Source organism: Dermacentor albipictus, chromosome 2, assembly GCF_038994185.2.
Source record: "Dermacentor albipictus isolate Rhodes 1998 colony chromosome 2, USDA_Dalb.pri_finalv2, whole genome shotgun sequence".
Lineage (NCBI taxonomy): Eukaryota > Metazoa > Arthropoda > Arachnida > Ixodida > Ixodidae > Dermacentor > Dermacentor albipictus.
Genome location: NC_091822.1, coordinates 83,432,121 through 83,452,103, shown reverse-complemented (window position 1 = coordinate 83,452,103; position 19,983 = coordinate 83,432,121). Strand labels below are relative to the sequence as shown.

General features: G+C 47.9%; 1 protein-coding gene across 1 annotated transcript in view; it reads right to left on the bottom strand.

Moving 5' to 3' along the window:
• Positions 1 to 546: 546 nt before the first annotated feature.
• Positions 547 to 19,983, bottom strand: part of LOC135895855 (uncharacterized) — a 56,760-nt gene continuing 37,323 nt past the window's right edge. Inside the window, exons 5-7 of the mRNA XM_070532955.1 lie at positions 19,481 to 19,563; positions 18,633 to 18,701; positions 547 to 725 (exon numbers count right to left, since the gene is read on the bottom strand). Coding sequence (XP_070389056.1) covers positions 612 to 725; positions 18,633 to 18,701; positions 19,481 to 19,563 — 266 coding nt within the window. The 3' untranslated portion in view covers positions 547 to 611. The remainder of the gene's footprint in view (positions 726 to 18,632; positions 18,702 to 19,480; positions 19,564 to 19,983) is intronic.

Below are 19,983 nucleotides of genomic sequence, written 5' to 3'. Positions count from 1 at the left end.
TTTAAATTATTATGAAAGCGTTCTTGAACATTCCTATTTTTTTAAATATTTCTTTTGGTGTTGAAAGCACGCGGCGAAGACATTTCGAACAATATTGCTGCTGTTACTGGTTAGTCTTACTACAGTTACTGCTGCTGTTACTGATTACTCTTACTACAGTTACTGTTACTGTTACTGGTCTTACTCTTACTGCTACTGTTAGTAGTGTTACTGTTACTACTGTACTACTATTAGCACGCGTTTTCTGCTGGGAGTATCTGCCATTAGGCCCATAGTGTTCAGCCGTCCTTGAAGATGCTGCGCAGTGCCAAATACGTTATTGCGTTTAAGCTCAATGTCAAATACACAGTTATGAGAACGACTACAGGCATTTCGTACGTACTCTTTGTCATTATTTCGTTTGACAAAGCAATGTATGAGTAATTCTGTGAACATTGAAAAACAATGTCTTTCTTAAAAATGGACGAGAACAGCAGAAAATTGACTTTTATTGAGATGAACAGGATAATTTACGCCCTACAGGATAAAAATTATGATAATTGCGACTACTTTTCTCTGGCAAAACAATTCTAGACATGAAGTATTCCTGCCGTGAGCTCGTGTCATCAGTTTCAATAATATGTTGCACATGTTGAGTATAACGCCGATTCACATCGACCATTCTTGCATACACCGAGGTGACATTCACCGCCGTCATTGGGACCGTGGATTATTGAATCCGACATCTGTAATTCATGACGAAAGAAGTCAACATCCGTCGTATTATTAGGGCTGTTGTACAAACGAAATTTCTTTTTTTCAGCTGAAGTTTTCCGTGAGGTACCTTGCACTGATCAACTACACACACAGTTCACCAATATGCTATCCTTCAAGTCATTCCTGCATGAAATTTGCGGGGACCAATGAATACATTCTGCAAATAAGGCATGTATCCCGGCCGTATAGATTAGAATACGGCCTCGATTTCTCAGAAGAACGCAGAAATGAAGCAAATTGTTGTGGCCGAAGAAAATTGACCTTCTGTTAATAATCGCTTGACGCATATTCCTGAAAACGAGTACTTGCTCTCTTGTTCAATTTCTTCCCCCGTGAAAAACCAGAATTTCCCTGGTTGTTGTCCCTGCCTTTCACTTGTTTCTTTTTCCTCCCCTTCAAATAATGGCCATTACTTTATGTATGAAGGCAAATTGAGAATAATGCTGATGAGGAAAGAGCACGACGACAAAAGACAGAAAGCAACTGGTGACATACAACCAATTCCTTGTATAAGTGGGTCCCTATAACGTAAACCTAATCTAATATGTTTTTATTGGAATCTCCTGACGTCATATTTGCGAAATCACCGACGCAAGCGCCAGCCGGTGGCCCGCAGTGTTGCCTCAACAGACCAATCAAACGCTCTCCTCGTTCATAAGAGGTCACTTTTGTTTGCTTGAAAAACGAATAACATTGCCTACGCTGAGCTGTTTCTCTGATCTGATTGGTTGACAAGAGGCGAGGAGCACGCTCAAGTGGAGAGTGATTCGATGGGGCCGAGTCAGTTCACTGAAAACCGGTAACCAGATAAAGAAGGTGCTGCCGGCATCGGCGACTGGCCCACTTTCCCTTACATAGCTTGCGGTGGCTGGTCGGAAATCGCGGCGGCATGCAACTGAAGCTTAAGAATGATGGTAAAATGGATCGTTAGGAAATAAGAATTGGCATAACGAGGTCGTAAACGCGCCAAAAGTGTTCGAAAACGTTACACGGCCACGCAAAAACTTTTATTACACGCAAATAAAGCCATGCTCTCCGGCAGGTGCGAGTAGCCAATGCCGGAGCGATCGGTGACACCTGGTGGAGCCTGCGGCTATTCAGAGAGAGAGCGTAAACTTTAATTTCAAATCAGCAAGATTTGAGTCCGGCGTCTTTTAATGGGTCTGGGCACCCGCCGCGGACGCGGTTCCGAGACCTTGTCTCGAAGCGGCTTCCTCGGCTCGCTGGACGGCCCAGAGTTGTGTTGTCAGGTCAGAGCTGAGCAGTGCGGTCATCCAGCGTGACTGGAGGCTGGCGGTGGAAGAGACGGAGGGGTCGGCACTGCCCGAATTGTTTGTTAGGTCCCGACACTCCCATAGCATGTGATTTAGTGTGGCAACCTCGCCACACGATGTGCATCTGTTTGTAGTGTACATGTCTGGATACATGGCGTGCATGAGTCTGGGGTTTCTGTAAGAGTCTGTTTGTAATTGTCTGAAGTGTACTGCTTGCGTCCTGTCTAACATAGCGTGAGGGAATGGGTATATGCGTCTTTGTAATTGGTAGTGTGCCGTGATGTCGTGAAAAGTGGTCATACGATCCTCCCATGCCCAGACGTTTGCAGTACCCCGCGGGGGCTCTTCCTCCGATGCTGCTCGGTGAGTCAGGCCTCGAGCAACGCCGTGAGCCGCTTCGTTGGGGGTGCTCATTCCAGTGTGTGCCGGGATCCACAGCAAATGCCTTCGGTTATCAACGTCGGCCTCTCCCTGGTGTATGGGATGTCGCTGGAGTATCTGATAAGCCTCTTGCGAGATGCGCCCATTTGCAAAATTGCGAATTGCCGTTTGCGAGTCACAGATCACGTATGTAGCTTTGGTCTGTGTGAGGGCCAGTGCTATTGCCGCTTCCTCTGCCGCTTCGGCATGTGCCGTGTTCACGGTGACGCTCGTGAGGTGGTTGCCTCGGTGGCTAGTAACTGCTGCCACGAAACTCTTCCTGTCTCGATAGCGGGCTGCGTCGGTGAAGACCGCATCCTTGTCGTTAGAGTAACTTTTGTTCATCTGTTGTGCCCTGGCTTTACGCCTCCCGGTGTGGTGTTGGGGGTGCATGTTGCGAGGCAATGGGGGTACGTATAGTTGCTCGCGTATGGGTCTTGGAATGTCTACTTTGACGCCGTGTTGCGAGTGGTATGTGATGCCGAGATTTTCAAGCACGTGTCTGCCCGGGCGGGTCTTGGATAGGCGTTCAAGTTGGGACACTTGTTGCGCCTCCACGAGTTCTTCGAGCGTATTGTGTAGGCCTAGTTCTAAGAGCTTGGTGGTGCTGACTCCAGGCGCAAGTCCCAACGCACATTTGTACGCCTTGCGTATGAGCGCGTTGAGCTTGTTTTTTTCTGCAACCGTCCAGTTGTGAAACGCTGCCGTGTACCTTATCTGGGAAATGACGAAGGCTTGTATGAGTCGGATGACGCTGCCTTCGCGCATGCCGGCGTGTTTGTTGGTGATGCGTCGAATGAGCTGCATCGTGCTGGTGGCCTTTGCCGTTATCTTGCGAAGTGCTTCGCCATTGCCACCCTTATGCTCTATCATCATTCCTAGTACCCGGATTTTCTCTACTATCGGGATGGGTAGGCCATTTGATGCCGTTAATTGGATCTTTTGCTTTTCCAGGGGGGTGTAGCATTTAGGTGGGCGCCCCTTTCTGACTGGTCTATACAGCAGCAGTTCGGATTTTTCGGCCGAGCAGGCGAGTCCCGTGCCCTCGAGGTAGTTTTCTACGCATTGGATGGCCTGTTGTAAACGTTGCTCGATCGCTCCGTCGCTGCCCGTTGTCGTCCAGATCGTAATATCATCCGCGTATAGCGTGTGATGCAGTCCTTCGATTTGAAACAGTCGGTCGGGCAACCCCAGCAGGACGAGGTTGAAGAGCATTGGCGAGATCACCGAGCCTTGCGGGGTGCCCGAGCTGCCGATGTTGATTTGCTCGGACTGTAGTTGCCCCACTCGCATGCGAGCGGTTCTTCCCGTGAGGAAGTCTCGGACGTAGTTGTACGTGCGCAGGCCGAGATTTAGATTTTGTATTTGTCGCAATATGGCATCGTGGCGAACGTTATCGAAGGCCCTCTTCAGGTCCAGCCCGAGGATGGCTCTCGTCGAACGCCCCGGATTGTCTATGATTTGGTGTTTTAGTTGCAGAAGGGCGTCTTGCGTGGAGAGATGTCTTCTGAACCCAATCATGGTGTGTGGAAATAAGTCGTTGTCCTCGAGGTAATCCGTGAGTCTATTGAGAAACACGTGCTCCATTAACTTGCCCACGCAGGAAGTGAGGGAGATGGGGCGCAGGTTTTCCAGCTGTAATTTCTTGCCGGGTTTCGGTATCAGTGTGATATTTGCTTCCTTCCATTGCCGGGGTAGCTTGCCGTGTGCCCAGCACTCATTAATGTATTTTGTTAGTTTCTCGATCGATCCGTAATCGAGATTGCGTAGTGCCCTATTGGGTATTCGATCGGGGCCAGGGGCCGACTTGGTGTTCAGCTTTACGAGGGCCGCCTGGATTTCGGCTACGGAGAATTCCTCGTCTAGGGTGGCGTTGCTTTCTCCTGAGTAGTCTGGATATATTTGCGGTTGCGTTTGGGATATGTAAAGGCGTTCCGCATCCCGTAGGAATTGTTCTTCCGTTCCCCCGTAAGCGTGTATGATTTTGTATATGCCTTGCATGTGTGTGGTCTTGGTGTTGGCGGGATCGATCAGGTACCGCAGTATCTGCCACGTGCGATGCGTGGTGAGTTGACCATCCATCTCCGCGCATTTCTCTTCCCATTGTTGATGTTGCAGGTTAAGCGCGTGTTTTTCTATTTCTTTGTTGAGCTGTGCTATCCGTTTACGCAGTCTCCGATTGTGTCTCTGTTGTTTCCATCTGCGCTGCAGGTTAGTTTTGGCTTCCCACATGTGCAGCAACCGGGAGTCTATTGTCTCGAGCCCAGCTGTCGACGGGATCGTTTGCGTCATGCGCTCGATATCCCACCGCAGTTGGTCGGTCCACTGTTCTATATCTGTGATGTCTTCCATCTGTTGCTCATCACGATGTTTGCGTAGCCGATTCCAGTTGGTGATCTTCATTTGACGACCGGCATTGTGTTCCTGCGGACTGCCTTCTGCTTCTATGGAAATAATGTAGTGATCGCTCCCCAAGTCTTGCATGGTGTTTGTCCAAGTGACTTTGCGTGTGTTGCGCGTGAAAGTAAGGTCCGGCGTCGTGTCAGTGCTTACGCTGTTGCCCTGCCTTGTTGGTGCCGCGGGGTCGGTGACCAGCTCGAGTCCGGCGTATTGCGCCGTTGCCCATAGATGGGTGCCTTTGGGGTGATCGTGCTTGTAACCCCACGCCGTGTGCGCTGCGTTAAAGTCCCCCCCAATGAACAGCTGTTGCCCCTTGGCGATGTCGATTGCCCGTTTGAAGAGGACATGGAAGCGGTGCTGGCGGCATCTGGGACTGCTGTAGACGTTGAGTACGAAGATGCTATTGCGGGTCTTGCGTGGTGGAATTAATTCTACGAGAACGTTTTCGATGTCTCTGATTTTGGTATCGTGTTCGATAACTGTGTGCGCTCGCTTGACCAGTGTGGTGACGTTTGGTTTCTCCGCCTTGCTTGCTATACACTGGTACCCCGCGAGTTTGGCGGGACCATTTGTTTCCTGCAGTATGATGACGTCTGGGCGTTCGGGGATCGTTTTCAGGTATTGTTGTAAGTGCGCTCGTTTGTTTTGGTAACTTCTGCAGTTCCACTGCCATATCGTGTGTTTTTGTTTCGATGAGTGCCGGGCCATGCTTATATCTTGTTACATGTGTTGCGCCGCTTCCCTATGCGACGGTACGATCGTGCTGTTTGCGGCTTCTAATCTCGACAGTCTGAGGTGAACACTCTCCAGGCTCCGCTGGATGGTACGCGTGATGGACGCGATGATAGTTTCTTCGAGATTGCTGAAGCGAGCCTCTAGTGCATCTATTCGCGCGTCGCGTATCGCTGCGCGCGTGCGTTTGGGTCGTGTTGCCTCTGTAAGGGTGGGAGTGGGTCTTCGTTTGGTATCGGGGAACTCGACCTCGTCATCCTCTATGGGTTCCTCTTCTGTTCCCTGCGTGGCCTGAGTGGTCTGTGAGGGAGCGGGCCTGCGTTTAGTGTCGGGGTATACGACTTCGTCGTCCTCTATGGGTTGTTCTTGAGTCTCATGCATGGCCTCTGTATCGGTACCGCTCTTCACGGCATGCTGGAGTTGTTGTATGAGGTCGTCTTTTTCGCGAATCTGTGTCTGCATGTGTTCTATTTGCTTCTGCAGCGCTTGTATCGCCTGTGTTAATTTAGTTACCTCCGTCTCTGTTTTAGCGGGTGCTTTGTCGCCAGCCTTCGTGGTTGGTGCTCGTAGTCGTGGTTGTCACGACGTAGGGGGTCTTGTACCTTGCGCGGCAGTTGCGATCCGCTGTCATGTGTGTTCCCCCGCACAGCTTGCAACGTGGGGAGCACTGGTGGTCGGGGCCTGGGTTGAGGGCGTCACAACCACGGCACACTTTGTCCTGAGGATTGGGGCACACGTCCATGCGATGACCGAGTCTCCCGCAGCAGTGACACATGTCGACTTGCTTGCGATACAGGGTGCAGCGAAGTAGGGCGCCGCCGTACCTGACGTAGGAGGGCACTCGCGGTCCTTGAAAGGCCACTATGACCGTCTTGGTATTGCTGAGCCGTTTGGCTGCCAGGGCGTCGGGGTTGCGGGCGTGAACGATGTTGGTGTGAATGGACTTGGCGTCCTCCTCCAACGGGATTCCCCTGATGATTCCCTTCACCGTGTAGTCGGGGGCCGTCTCATAGGCACTGACCTCGTGGCGGCGATCACCGATGGTGATGGCTTCTAGCTGTCTGTACTTAGCGGCGTGAGTAGCGTGAGGTGTACTCACGACTATGATGTTTTGGCGGTTGTTGGTGCACACCGTGTCCTCCCCTGCTTCTTGCCCCGGTACGTTGGCCGCCCGGTAAATGGCCGACGCGAGGAGCACGGTTCCGGTGGCGGCAACGTCGAGGCCTCCTCTTGGTCGTATCACGACCTTGAAATCACTTCGTGGGAGTAGTGGCATTTTACTGTTCCTGATGACTTGCTGCTTGACGTTACGCTGTCTTTGACGCGAACGCTGTCGGTCGCCGTTCGCTCCCTCGCCGGTGCGGGAGTGGGTTCCGTTCTGGGTGTTGCTTTGCGCGGCCTCGCGGTTGAATTGGGTCTTGTACCGAATGGTGCACCAGCCGTTGCCTTGGAGAAACTCTTCAGGGGAGATGTCCTCCCCGTTCACTTGAACTTCCATCACTGCTCCGGCGAAGCGAGCTCCGGTGAGGGTTAGCGTGGAGCTGGTCAAAAACCTCTGTGATTGGGAAGGAAGTCGTTTCCCACCTTGAATATGGTGCCAGTAGAATCTTGGTGACTTCCTGCATACGCTGGTGTTACATTCATGAGGTGAATGAGCGATAATCACCGCGAAATTCTTGGAAAACGGAGCCGACGTGAAGTGCGTTCGCTCCCTTCGGCGACTTCTTCTTCTTCTATTCAGAAGAAAATTCAATTTTGTTTGGCATATTGATGCATGTTTAACACGTACACGTTACATTGACGCGGTGAGTTTTGGCTGTTTTGGGACGTCGCGTGACAGGCAGGTGAAGCGAATACAGTCCGAAAACTTTTGATGAACAGCCGAGGGCTAATGGCAAAAATGCGTCTAATCAGAAATAACTATTTTTCTTTTGTTTGGTCAAATCATGCATAATCAGTGTTTACACGTCATATCAGATGGAGAGCCAACGCGGTTTTCGCGACGACGCCTGACAGAGAGGCGAAGTGGGGGTGTTCCAGAAAAGTTTTTGACCAATCGTGGAGGGCTGATTGCAAAATTGGAATAGAAAAGTTTGGAATAGCTTTATGTTATAGCGGCCATCGTTTCTTTTGTCTTCTATTTCAGCGCCTTTTACTCGACCAAAATGAATAAACTTGCCTAATTAAACTTTTAGTCAGGTATTTTCTATTCTCATCGCACCTAAATGACGGTACGATTCGAGCCCCGAAAACGCTGCCATTTTGCGAAAATTTCTTACGGCTCTTAGACAACTTCGCAGTTTCATACCCAAGGCATTTAAGAATAAATATTCTTCAATTGTTCTCTTGCTGAGTACACATCACCCAAGTTATCTTCTTAAGCAGTTAAAACAAGGGGAAGGCGGGAGATGGAAATCCAAGGCGATAAGCAAAATGACAACAAGGTGAAAGTAGGAGTCAACGTTTGTCCACTAGTCGAAACGCTGGCTCCTACTTTCACCTTTCTCATTTTGCTCATTTTCCTATGCAGCTACTATGACTACATGTTCAAGGCCACGAAGAGCTAAGCAGTGTGTGTAAACGTAGCTATTTAGGCAAGCGTCGGGTTAAACCAGGGTGTGGTTCTTGATAAAATATTGCGAGGTTGCGTAAGCTTATATAGATGGTGATGACTAAATAAATGCTTTTGCTCTAAGAAAGCAACGTCTTTGCCCGAGTGGGGCATAGACATATTTTTTCTTTATCGTTTACGTTCACGGTACCAATTTTCATAGGGAAATTGGAAGTGGCGGTGAAAACTCTCTAGCCTCCCATATGACGTGCCGAGAAATAAAGAGACATTGTGAGAGCATACTTGAAAGAGCATGTCGGCAGACTAAAATTACAAAGAATTCGAATGAAAAATAAACAGTATTCAACTGTAGCCTTTTCTTGTGGTCCAACAAATACTTATGCGAGGAATTCATAAAAAGTTGAACATGCACATAATTTATGTCATACAAGGGCAGCTTGGTGAAGCATTGATCGCTCGCTACCCAATACATCTTTGTTACGATGTTCCCTCATGCACATACGATTGCCCTTTAAGCCACAGATCAGATTGTAGTGGCAGTACTACCTGTTGAAGCGTGAGGTTTTTTTAAACTCCAGCTGTTTCTCTTGATTCGTTCGACTCTGAAATAGTTTACTGCGACAACACCATTCTCCTATAGGGAGGACGACCAGGTTATTTTCGCTCGCCTGCTTTGTTTTTTCAACTGATTTTACGTACTACCAGGAACACAGCTATCGTAGGCGGTTTGTATGGGGGAACTAGTGGGGCCGTTGTCAAATGTTATAATTCAGATTATGGTATAAAATTTTTTAAACAGGTTGAAGTACCTCAGACAGGTTGGCCAACGTTTCGATAGGTGGACCTATCTTCGTCAAAGGCGGCCTCGTCATCCTCGGCGTGTTAGTTTTAAAGGGTTAGTGCAGTGACGTCACGTGCGGGTGTTGGCGCTGGCGGCTGGTTTTAAAGAGAGAGATTACAAGAGGGAACAGGCGCTGTCGTCCGACGTCTGTGAGCCTCATTCTCAAGACGAGGGGACAAGAGCGTGAGAGTGGGCACGCGGGGAGGAAAGAAAAGAAATAGAAGCAGAAAAAAGGGAAAAGAAAGGAAAAAAAAAGAGGGGGGAGCCAGGGCCGTACCAAGACACAACAAAGGGGGGGGGGTGAAAGAAAAAGAAAGAGAAAAATGAAATCTTTAAGAAATACGGGGGCTTGGGAGCATGTTGGGGATGCGAAAGGTTATGAGGTATTCAGGGGGAGTCGTTGGCGGCATGTTTTTGAGGCATTAGAACGGCCGGTCAAGCAATAGGTCGAGTAATTTTGAAATAGTTAAGGTGGCGACGAGGAGTCTGCGGTGCAATGTGTGGGGTGACTGAAAGGCAGCGGCATGGTCTTTCAAGGGGCACTGCCCCACGCGCTTAACGTAGGTGTCGTTACGGCGGCATCCAGAAGGCGATACTCTGGGTTAGAAATTTAAGAAATACGAATATTTAATAAGTTTTTGAGGTACCTTCAAATGCGTGATGATACAGAAGGAATAGTCTACATTAGATAAACAAGTTCTGACTTTAACTCGTTTGTGATGTACGGAACTTTCTGTCTGTGTGATACAGTAATGCGTTTTGTGGAATTCGAAGTGCGTATGTGGACAGACATTAACACTGAGACTTCCCTTGTCTGAGTAGGCTACATATATTTAAAAATAATGAACACCTTTACGGAACCTCTTATTCGCAGCTGTTTGGCCAAAAGCCCATTCTAATACTTATTTTTCGAGGTCGTTCAGCTTTTTAGTATTCGGAATATATTTCATCCGGCTTATCTTGTTGGCCTGATGTTTATTTTTGTTTACATTGTGTCTTACCTATGTGAGGTGGCATTGTCATCAGTGTAACAAATTTTTAGGACGTATGTAAGAGAGTCAGTTTTTCATTCTTTACTTTGTTCTTTAGGACAACATCGAAGAACCTACCTGCCCGATCATGGCAATTGACATGACCTTCAAGTTTGGTGCATCCTTGCGCATCTTCCTAAATTAAGTCCTTGTGCGAATTATTTAAAACTACAGGTCAGTAGGCAGCTGTGCTATAGAAGGCTTCATGCGTCTCATAGTCTTTAGAGTTAAAATGAGTTATTTTGAAGAGTTGGGCTTAGTCAATATCCAGGCCGAAATTCTACAACTGATATCACGAGCAAAAGAACGCGTTGTGACCTACGGGATTTCATTAATCTAATTTGGCCCGTGAATTTGCAGCCGTGATAAAGAGCACGCTTGGCGGATGTGAACTCTGTGAGCTATCGAGAAACCTACGTGGCGTTGTCCGGTTGGGTAGGGCAAGGGCGTATAAGGCGAACCCAATTACGAGAACTTACCTGATTTTGCTGTAAAAAACGAGACGCACGTTCGCAATGTTTCTCAATTTGAACTGATCATCTCTGCTGGAAGGCGATGTTCTCACAGCTTTATTAGCCTACCGATATTCCTGTTAACTAAGGAGATAAGTACTTATCAAATTCATGTAATAGCTGCTGCTAACAACAGCTGTTGATGGGAGACAGGAGTTTCAGCCTAGAAAATCGTTCACGAAATAATAAACATTTGCTTATCATTCACATGAATTAAGGTGAAAATATATTCCGAATGACAAGAACAAGGGAGATAGGTGCAGGTTGGACAAGAACTGAAGGAAATTCAGATGCATTCTTGCCAACCGTTTTGTTTTTTCACCCTGCATGCCATAAGCAAGATGTAGAAGTTCCGTGTGAATCTCGTTTTTTCTAGGCAAGGTAACGGGAAGTGACAACCTGACATAGTATGAAACAGGGCACGCCAGTGAGTGCTCAAAGCTTATATGTCCGGGGCAATCCCGGCTACCAACCAGCCCTCGGTTTGTTGTTGTGCCGTGCAAGAATGAAACGCACAGTGATTAATGCATGCGCTAGCGAAGTCTGATGGCTTTGCACTACGATTCCCTTTTTGTCAGTCAGCCCAACTGTCAGGCATTTCGTATTCTATAGAGTATCTCGCACGTCCTCTTCGACTGCACCAATTACAACACGGTACATCGGACACCTAACACCCCATAGCCTCGATTGTACAGACCTGATATCTAGAGGAAGATTTTGGCACTATCGAACATCACTCGAAGTTCACTGCGAGTAACAAGAGCGCTTTGGAGAAAATAAATCCGGGGTGCAAGTACCAGGATCTCAATATGAGACACTCCTAGTCGGGGTTTCCAGAATATTCTTCACCACCAGAGCTTCTTTAACAGGCACCTACCTTTATGCACACTAGCGTTTTGCATTTCGCATCCACCAAGACCCGGCCTCCGCAGTATGAATCGAGGGCATGACGTGGGGCTGAGAAGCTGAACGCATAACCACTGAACTACTGCGGTAGTCCGCGCTCTTGACATTTGAAAGTGAAGCGTTCTTTGTCTCTTCCACCCCATTATTCTTGTGTGGGATTCTGGTAGCTGTCTTGTGCGATTGGCTGGTAACGGCCATAGTGGCAACAGACTCCAGATATAGTTGAAACTCAGGCGTCTCGGGGCGGAGAGTGACGCAAGCGAGAGGGAAGGAAGGCTCCAGCATAAATATGCCTTCGTGGTCATCAGTTCAACAGCTCGAGGTCTCTACTAACGCAGACTCGGGTCTGCAAATGATGCGTTGGTTGAGTTTTACAACCAGACCTACCCCGCAGCGTTCACTACAATTACAGGTACTACAAACATACGAACATTTCGACAAAACGTCAATAGCAAAGTGCACATCGATGCAAGTGGCGTAAACCCCGACACCCTGGCAATCCTGCGAGAAGGCCCACATATAAGTATGATGATTTCATAGCAAAGTGTTCTAGGCTTCTGTAAACTCGCAATGGCAAAGGAGAAGTAAATGTTTCCGCGCCCGAAGTGCAATAAATCAAGTCCCGTCTTTTCCTACAACAGGGTAGTTCCAGCAACAAAGCATATTACGACGTTCTATCCGGTTTAAGAAACGATTCCCACAACAATGCATAGCGTCAGGCTACGGGACCCTAAAAAGGCGATGTAGACGTCATATCTAGCGGGACGAAAAGCTCGGCATTGTCTTAATTTAGGCGCAATGCATCAGCGAAGCAGGATATGTAGTAACCGTGCGCCCTCTGGTGCTCTCTGTACGCTTGGTCGCCATGTTGCGCGGGAGTGCTTCAATATTTAATTTCGGTAGGAAACCTTAGCTTCTCAGAGTTGATTTGTACATTTTAAATCTGTGTGTGGTGACAAAGTGTCTCACTTTATTGCCTACAAGTAGTGACCACAGGTGCTTCGTTGATCTTAACTTTCAATACCCTAAACGGTCTCCGAAACACATTTATTGCTATTGATAGATGGGCCTTACTGGTAAATGACGCTACCTCACGAATACCCTGCAGCAAATATGTTTCGAATCCTTGTAACCCAGGTGGGCTTAGAGATAATTATCGCACCAAAGGGCTGTTTTCTTTAATCGTTCGGTGCTAGAAACAACACAAAGATGAGGGCTAGCGGGAAGCCCCGCCCTAAATAGGCGTATTTACTGTTTTTGATTATTTTTCGATTTTTTCGCAGCTATGCTGATTCAGAAGTGGGCGACGTTATCGCCATGCGAGATGGCTGTTCGGGCCGCGTGGTTTGATAGCGAAATTAAGCGTCATTTTTTTCTATAGATCACTATACTCCTCGTTATCTTCATCGCCACTGTTCTGCCTGGCGATGCGACGAGCTTGTTATCCACAGAGGCCAAATAAATAACGCGGCTGTCAGAACATTTCATAGGCGAGAGGCCTCATTGCGGTATCCACGTGGCGCCTTCAGTATCCACGCTAGGCTGCAAACGCAGTATCGCACGACTGTCGTGCGCATAGCGGAACGCGGAACGTTTCCTGTGTACACGTCAGAGTTTAAGTGTTTGCTCACCGTGTTCGTGGTCTACTCTGACCACGCTATCCTCCTTTTCAGGTCTCAGTGCAACACTGGAGGCTAGAGAGACTTCTTGCAGTGGCGGCATTCGCACTTGAACATTGTTCAACATTTTGTGACCCCTACTGTGAGGTCGTTGTGAATGTTCGCCTTGGTTAAAATCATGTGTGCATTCTTTTCGTTTGGTTTTAAGTGCGTGCTTGTCGACTTCTCTGGGGCTCACTCTGTGTTTGTGTGTCTGTTGCATTACATTGTTGTGCTTTTGGCTCGTACCCGGGCCGCTTCCAGAGAACGTCTGCTTCGGCAAGGAGGAGGGCGGACGCTGTTCAGCGAAAAAGGGAGCGGCAGGGGTTCCCACTGACTGGTTCTGGCGAGTGACATAAATTGCGCAGCGAGCCACTGCAGCGGCATATAGAGAAGGGAGTCTTTGGGAATCGTTCGGGTCAGACAGAGGCGGCGCTGGCGGCTCGGGTGGTTCGGGTGGCGGTCACCGCCGGTGCGAGTTATGCAGTCCGGACACACGGTCCTACGGCTGGGGGTGAGGATGTGCGTGGCTGAGAGGTTCCAGTGAGGTCTGAGACTTGACAGACAACAGACCGACTTCGTCAAATGCCCCATCGGAGCGAGAGACTGTCCCGAGACCTTTGCTCAGCCGCATTCGTTAATGTGAACGTTTGTTCCTTGTTTAATATATACTCAATGTAACAGCTAATGTCTGCCTGTAAACAAATTCAGTTTAAGTTATTGACATCCAGCAACTCTAGTCCCGGAATATCGAAGCAGAGAACAAGCTTAGAGCTGAGGGCGAAATAAAACACCAAGAAAGAAGATACCCAGTGGAGAAAGAGAGAAGTAAAACTTACTCCTACAGTATATTGAATAAAGCATTTCATGACAACCTTTTATTCCTTACACGCACACTTTCGTATACGGCCGCAAACGCGTTGTTTTAGATCACTTTACAGTTCTGTGCTTTTTCTTCGTGTTTTTTTATTATTTGCAGCCCATTGGGACAGCCCAACGTGCATGCGCAGGCTCACAAATACCGTTGGCACGCACCGAAGCATTGACGGAACGTGCGAAGTGCTAAGTCTTGTGACCGAAGTTCCTGCGTATCTACAATAGCATGGCATGTTATGTATGAAGCAGAGTTACATGTTGGGAACCGTCTTTGCCGTGCGCGATCCTAATCGACTGAACAGTGCACACAGCGCGATTCACCGTATCGATATCAAAATTTCATTGTAATGCGCTATAAATACCTCAACACAACGTTATGTGCCAGGAGGTGTCTAGCCAGGGGGGGGGGGGGGGGGGAGTCAGTGCGCTTTGCCGCTAGTGTCGCAGGGCAGGCTTATGGCGTGTCGAAGAGAGGTAGCGCGCGCAGGCAAGGGTACGTGTAGTCTAGGAGATGACTATGTGAATTGGTAAGTAGGAGGGAAGTGATTGACACCGGCACGTAATATCCGAAAGAGCACGCATGTAGTACGCCGGGCGCTACCTCACACGATTGGAGCAAAAAAAAACACATTAGTCAAACAACCCTCGATAAACTCCGAAAGAACCGAAATGAAGCACTGTTTTTGCTTGTTTGCGATTGCAAGCATGCGTATTTTTATTTATATTGCAACGTAGATTGAAGACGGAGTCTTGCAAAATAGACGCTTCTCTTTAATGGCGGGCCAGAAGAAGAGCATGTAGCTTACACGCTTCATCATCTTTCATGGCGCCGACCTTTGCGCGTGGCGTCCCGCGGTGCGGGAGCCCCACATCATTGTGTCAATTGACCCCCATGGGAAAAGCGATCGTCTCAGTCGCATGAAAAAGTTCTTTCAGCGACGACAAGAAATGGACCTCCTCAGGTGCATCTCGGCTTACACCTACGCGCATATTATGGTTTCATGCGCACTACGTAAACAACTTCAGCGCGGGGGCGACAACGGAGCGAACCGGGGTCAGAACTGCAGGGCACGACGTCGTAGGTCACGTCACTGAGGCGGCGTGCAACCTTGTAGGGACCAATATATCGGCGGAGCAACTTTTCCGAAAGTCCACGGCGACGGATGGGCGTCCAGACCCACGTGCTCGCGCCCGTATTGCAATGGACGTCGCGACGACCCTAATTGTATCAGGCTGGAGGTGTGCTGTTGGCTCCGTATACGATGCCGAGCAAGCTGGCGTGCTTCTTCGGCTCTTTGTACGAACTCTTCCACGTGTTCGCTGGCCGCGCTGTTATCAGCCAGAGGTAGCATGGCGTCAAGTGTTGGCGTGACGTTACGCCCGTATACAAGTTCGAACGGCGTAAACTGTGTAGTCTCCTGTACAGCAATGTTATACGCGAAGGTAACATATGGTAAAATCTCACCCCACGTCTTGTGCTCTACGTCGACATACACGGAGAGCATATCAGGCAGCGTTCTGTTCAGACGTACCGATAATCCATTGATTTGAGGGTGACACGGAGTGCTCTTGCGGTGAGAGCTATGCGTCAGCTGGAGAACGTCCTGCATAGGTTCGGCTGTAAATGCTGTACTGCCATCGGGGATGAGAACAGACGGTGCACCATGTCGTAGGACGATGTGGCGTACAAAGAAATTGGCCACTTCATACGAGTTTGCTTGGAGAATAGGTTCGGTTTCGGCGTAATGGGTTAAGTAGTCGGCAGCGACGACTATCCATCTGTTGCGCGAAGAGGTCACTGGGAATGGCCCAAGTATACCAATTCCTATTTGTCAAAACGGCGCTTGAGGAGGATCGACAGGGTGGAGAAATCCAGCTGGTTTAACTGGTGGTTTCTTGCGGCATTGACAATCGCGGGAGGTCTTCACGTACCGTTGCACGGAAGCAAAAAAGCAGGGGCCATAATACTTCTGTCGTATCCTTTCCAATGTCTTAGTGAATCCCAGGTATGAATCCCAGGCAGGCTTGCAAAATGTCTTGGCGCAGCGCCGATGGCACGTCAAGGAGGTACGTATACGTATTTGAACCGCTTCCGCAGTTATTTCTGTAAGGGACGTTGTTGTGCTAATAGTGCGATGCTAAGCCATGCACGAGTGCATGGGGTAAAATACCTTCAACTCCTTGAAGGCGCTCGACAAGCGGCAGCAGCTCAGCGTCAACGCACTAGTGCTCAGCCATCTTTATGGCGTCGATAACGCCGACAAATGACAAGTCATGCTGTGGGGTCTGATGAGGCCGTAGGGAGTGGTGCGTGTGAAAAAGTGTCAGTGTTACTGTGCTTCCTTCCAGATCGGTAGACGGCTGTAAGACTGGCTCTTGTAAGCATAGGCTCCAACAGGCTAGTCTGCCTCAAGGATCCTTGAGGTCGGAGAGCCTTCTTGCCTGTGGGTGGTGAAACCTCGGCGACGGCAGCTAACTTGTCCTGTTTTGGTCGGATGCCTGTAGGACCAACGATATCGCCAATAAATTTGAGCTCCTGGAACCCGAAGTAGTATTTTTCAGGCTTGATGGCGAAGCCCGAAGTACGGATCGCCGCGAGGGCACTTTCCAATCGCGGGGGATGTTGGTCAAACGTGCTCGAGAAACGACGACGTCGTCCAAGTCTACGAGGCAGTTTTGCAATTGGGGTTCAGCAAGCACGGTATTCATCATCATCATCCGCTGAAAGGTGGCAGGTGCGGAATAGAGACCGAAAGAGAGAACTTTGAACTCATAAAGCCTGTAAGGTGTGACAAACGCTGGTTTTTCACGATACTTTTCGTCAACTTCGATTTGCCAATACCCTGATTTAAGGTACGACGAAGAAGAAAACTTAGCATGTTGTAGACAGTCAATGCGTCGTCGATGTGTGGGAGTGGATAAACCTCGCGCTTGTTGACACGGGTACAGTTTCTGTAATCTACACAGAAGCGCAGTGTGTTGTCTTTCTTTGTGACTAACACTACAGAGGAAGCCCACGGGCTTGTGGGCCTCCTCTGACGATGAAGACAATGAAAGCTGACGATGAAGACGCTGAAGAGATGATGAAGCACTTATGCGCTTGATTGTCTTTTATGGCGCCAACCTTAGCGCGCGCCGTCTCGCGGTGCCCCACATGATTGTGTCAATATAACTCAAAATTTTCACATATGTATTTCTGAGAAAATTCTTGCGTTCACAAAATCCGCTAGTACCTAATCGGCCGCAAGCTTCCGCGTGCTACGTAGCTGCTGAGGACATTACACAGGAGAGAGCAGCGATTTTTCGTTGTGTTGTAAACGAGATTGCAATGTCCATGTAGCATGCAGTGTAATAATATTTGGCTTACATGCTTGCAGGACCGTATGTCCAATATCTGTTCCAGGGCTCCGTAAACCAACAATGCAAAGTCATGCTACTTGATTACTTAGGAAATCTACGGGGCAGCTCAAAGGTGCCCTGCCTCCTTCGATATCACCACCATGAATCTTCCGGACATCTGGCCATTCCACATTGGTCTCTTCTAGCCAGACGCCACTAAGCATAGAGAAGCAGAACTATATCGGCACGCGGCGCTAGTATTTTGGAAGGTGGCATGCGGAGAATACCGAACTGGTGACCGGGTTCGGGAATGCGCAATAATGCTTGCATTAAAGCATTATACGCATGCGGCCAACTGTGAGGCGAACTTTTCCTAAATATCAGAAGTACTTTCTTCCATAGCATTCCATGGCTCAAGACAGCGTTTTATTTTTCTGCTAGTATAGGCAGGTAGCTTTCTCTCATCGTATTGAGCCTCATCGATAAATAAGACTGAAATGTGCGATGTTGGAATACGATTACCCCGATTATTGCAGTTTTCCAGCATTTCTTTACCTGTATTTTCAGCAATATGAAATTTTTACTTGGCGCAAGATGTGCCTACTGCATCCAAAATTATTCTGACGCTTACTGCTCCTTCTATGGTGAAGATCGTATGTCTGACCACATTGCACGGAGTTCCACGACCACATTGCACGGAGTTCCACGAATAGTATCCTATGTCGTACAATACCCGCGAGCACCAGCAATTAGTGTGAAATGTACGGCGAAAACTGTCTAAACAGCAGACGCAGTTGACCCTTGTCTTTCTACTCGAAAAAAGGTGACCTTACGCCCCGAGATTCTTGTGATTGTGGTGTGTGTGGTATTCCTGAAGCAACTTCCTCCCGAAAAAGAGCTCACTTTTCACCTCGCCCTATTTCAGTGTTTTACAATTTTTCACTCTCAGTGAAACGTGGAAGCATGTTTGTCGCTACGAATTGCTGGGAGAAACGCTTTTTGTGTAGTTCTTATACCTCTTGGGGCATGGGTATAATTACCGTAAAATGTGGCGTGTATTGGGAAATTCGGAATCCTATTGCGCGTGGGAACCGCACTGGGGAGAAATGGCACGCACAGTGAAATAGTTGTAGCAACCTGAAGGCATCTTATTCTGTTTATTTCAAGGCTAATGGATATTTAAGCACTTTTTAACGCGATTAAGGCAACCTTTCAACATGACATTATCGAAATCCATGATGATCTAAAATGGAAGAGCCACTAGTGCTTCAGCAGCAATGCATAACAAGATTGCGAATGTTGCGGCTTCACTGACCATGCATGTTGTTCCGTCTTTTGCTGCATATCCATCTGGCGTCTGGCACCCCTGATCAATACTGTCAATCTACAAAAGAGGCACATGACCAATAATTAGGGAATCATTCCTAAACACCCCCACATAATGGTGTAATGAGAATGATTACACGTAAAGAGCACATATGGATATCCTCGGCAATAAACTAAGGCATTTATGCATACTTAAGCTGAAACACAAAAAGTGTGTTAAATCAAGGTGTAACCTAATCTATTTGCGTAGCTGTACTTGAAAAAATCTCCAATACAAAGGTGCGCTCATATCACATAAATGTATGGGCATTGAAACCAACTGAAGAACAGAATAGTGTTTCCCTGAGCTCATTTTTTGTACATAGCACAATTGGTTTCTAGCAGAACGTACTGACACGGACTGACAGGTACGACGACCCACTGTGGTCGTGTGTCGCCGTCCACGTCTGTGCGTGTCAGTAGGTTCTAGTGCAAACGATTTATGCAGCTGAACAAGTATGGCAAGTCTAATTCCTAGATAAATATAAGTAACTAAAAATTCGGCATTCTGCATATACTTCTGCTTATCTGTTATCACGTATTCTTGCCAGTGGATAGCAGATATGAACTCTTTGTGACTATTGATAAGTCGTCACGCAGACATGATAAAAATCTCGCAAAGATTGCATTGGCAACATATTGTTACAAAGTCTCATGTGACTAGTATCCCTACGTAGCTTCATTTAGCAATGTTGCCTTGTCACTTATGCCTGACAAATTCATGACTGCGTGTCCTTCAATTTATTTGCATGTAAAAATATGATCACTACACAATAATTTTTAGCAAAATTTACGCACCCATCGTTTCCGGCGCTCTCCACTTCCATCATCCATCTGCTCACCCCAAGCGTCTACATATGCGAATGGGTCCGCATATTCCTCTAAAAATGAATGCAGTCCGCCGAATAGCAACAAGTGTTAATAAATATGTGAATACTCCTTATCAAGTATTACATAATATATTCAATACGCGCGACCATACCGTACCTTTCCTTTTAAATGTCGTTGTGGTCGGGCAAAGCACAAGTGATGTGTTTCACATCAGTAGTTTTGCTCTAAACAGGCCCTGCGACATAAGTTACAGTATACCAGGTGTTTAAGACTTCATACCGTGTTGTAAACTTTGAATTCCTCGAAGGATGTACTCCGCTTCTACCATCAGTGTATCAAGCACACCACTGTTTAGCAACACTAATGTGACTCTCCCAAATATGTGTGCTAGCAGGAATCTTGAAGAACCATTGGCAAAATATGAGCTGCAGAGGTTGGTGTTCAAATATTGTCATTTATATAGACCTTTT